At 45.3% G+C, this 1,688-nt stretch overlaps 1 protein-coding gene across 1 annotated transcript; it reads right to left on the reverse strand.

The window, feature by feature from the left end:
* Positions 1–372: 372 nt before the first annotated feature.
* LOC122078373 lies at positions 373–1,283 on the reverse strand. Its single transcript, XM_042644339.1, has one exon. The coding sequence runs from the start codon at positions 1,107–1,109 to the stop codon at positions 456–458; it is 654 nt and encodes a 217-aa protein (XP_042500273.1). The 5' UTR covers positions 1,110–1,283; the 3' UTR covers positions 373–455.
* Positions 1,284–1,688: the final 405 nt, after the last annotated feature.

Here is a 1,688-nt window from a genome sequence, read left to right on the forward strand (position 1 = left end):
ATAGTAACATATAGTAATTAGATTCTGTGTGCCATCATGGGCCGGGGCCCAGGTCCGGGCCCACTGTAATAATTATTAGCCTGGCCGCTCATCAGTCCATAACTAAGCCTGAACAAAAAAACAAAAGCAATGGCAATATTTCACGAATAATTCAAGTGTGTCCAAAATCACTTCTCGCGATATGAAAGGAATTACATCTTGCAGTTCTGGCCGAGAAGGAGCAGAGTTCCTTATATTGCGAGATTATGAGAAATTTTTTAGAGTAAAAAACGAACGAATTTCTCGAATTAAACAGGAGTTACACTGTTTTGATTCTAAACCTAATCTGTCATCATTTCCATTTCCTCCTTTGTTTTTTTTTTTTTTTCCCAATTTACATCTGTTTATAGACATCACGAATCGGTGCCGGTTAAAAATCCGTTGCAACCGATACGTTTCGCTTTTCATACCTTCAACTATTGAGCGGGGAGGGACTCTGGCCGCCATGACAAGTCCGAAAAATCGGAACCATTCCCATATATCCCATCGGAATAATCAAACAATCCTTCCAACGCCACAAAACCACCGCCGGTGTTTTCTTCCTCGCCACCAACGATTCCAAATCCCATCGACTCATAACCCTGGATCTCATCATCAAACCCCCAGATCTGATCCATTCCTACGGCCTCCGGTGTAACACGAAACAGATCGTTATCGTTACCTTCCCCTTCACAGTCCCCGTCTTCGTTCTTTTCTTCCTCTCCAGAAGAAGAGGAAAAGTTAGGCGGAAGACCAAGTTCGTCGTCAGATGCTTCTAAAAGATACCCCAGATCTGGCTGTGAACCACCGGAATCCGACAACGAAGTCGGAGTTAGAGTCGCCGACGCCGGCTGTAGTTGTGCAGGTAAAAACGATGAGTTTGAAATTTCTTCTTCGAAACTCTTCATGACCGAAGCGAGGTCTTGGTTGGTTTGGTTGCGGTCACCGACGAGATCCGAGTCGTCGAGGATGTCAAGTAGGTTGTCTCGGATTCGCTTTGCCTCGGGCGAGTCAAAGTCCGACTCATCCGAGTCATACCTAACTCGCTTGTTGGAGTTTGTCTCGGTTAGGGTTGAAGTGTTGCCTTCCATGGCAGTTGTATTGATGAGAGAGAGAGAGAACAAAGGGTTCCCGAGTCTGCCCCAGTCGCAAAACGTGGGAGGGAACGAGGGACTGATTTCTATAGAGAGAGAGAGAGAGAGAGAGAGAGAGAGAGAGAAAGAAAAGGTTTGCCTGTGTGCTTGTAGTAGAGAGTAGAGAGAGAAAAAGAAAAGTGATGTGTTGAGAGGAGCAATAGGGAAGAGGAGGCTTATATAGGGAGGGGAGCGGTGAGGGATTATAATAATGGTGTGGAAGCAGGCGCGTGTTGATCGGATACTTGGGCCATCACGGACGTCTCGCCTTTCTTTTAATTTATTTATTATTATTTTCCTTTCAAATCTTTCTTTTCTCTCTCTCTCTCTCTCGCTCTCGCTCTCTGTTCCTGTGAATCCGCTTTTTCCTGTCTGTTCTTCGTCCGCTAATAAACTCTTTTGAATTTGGTGTTTGGAGTCCGGGTTCATTCCGGGCCCACAGACCTAGTCAATCACGGCTTCGCTTCCTTTTCTTTCCTTCTTTAATAAATCTTCTTTCTTTCCACTCTTTCCTCGCGTTTGTTTTCCGTTGGCGTA

Source organism: Macadamia integrifolia, chromosome 5 (genome assembly GCF_013358625.1).
Source record: "Macadamia integrifolia cultivar HAES 741 chromosome 5, SCU_Mint_v3, whole genome shotgun sequence".
Taxonomy (NCBI): domain Eukaryota; kingdom Viridiplantae; phylum Streptophyta; class Magnoliopsida; order Proteales; family Proteaceae; genus Macadamia; species Macadamia integrifolia.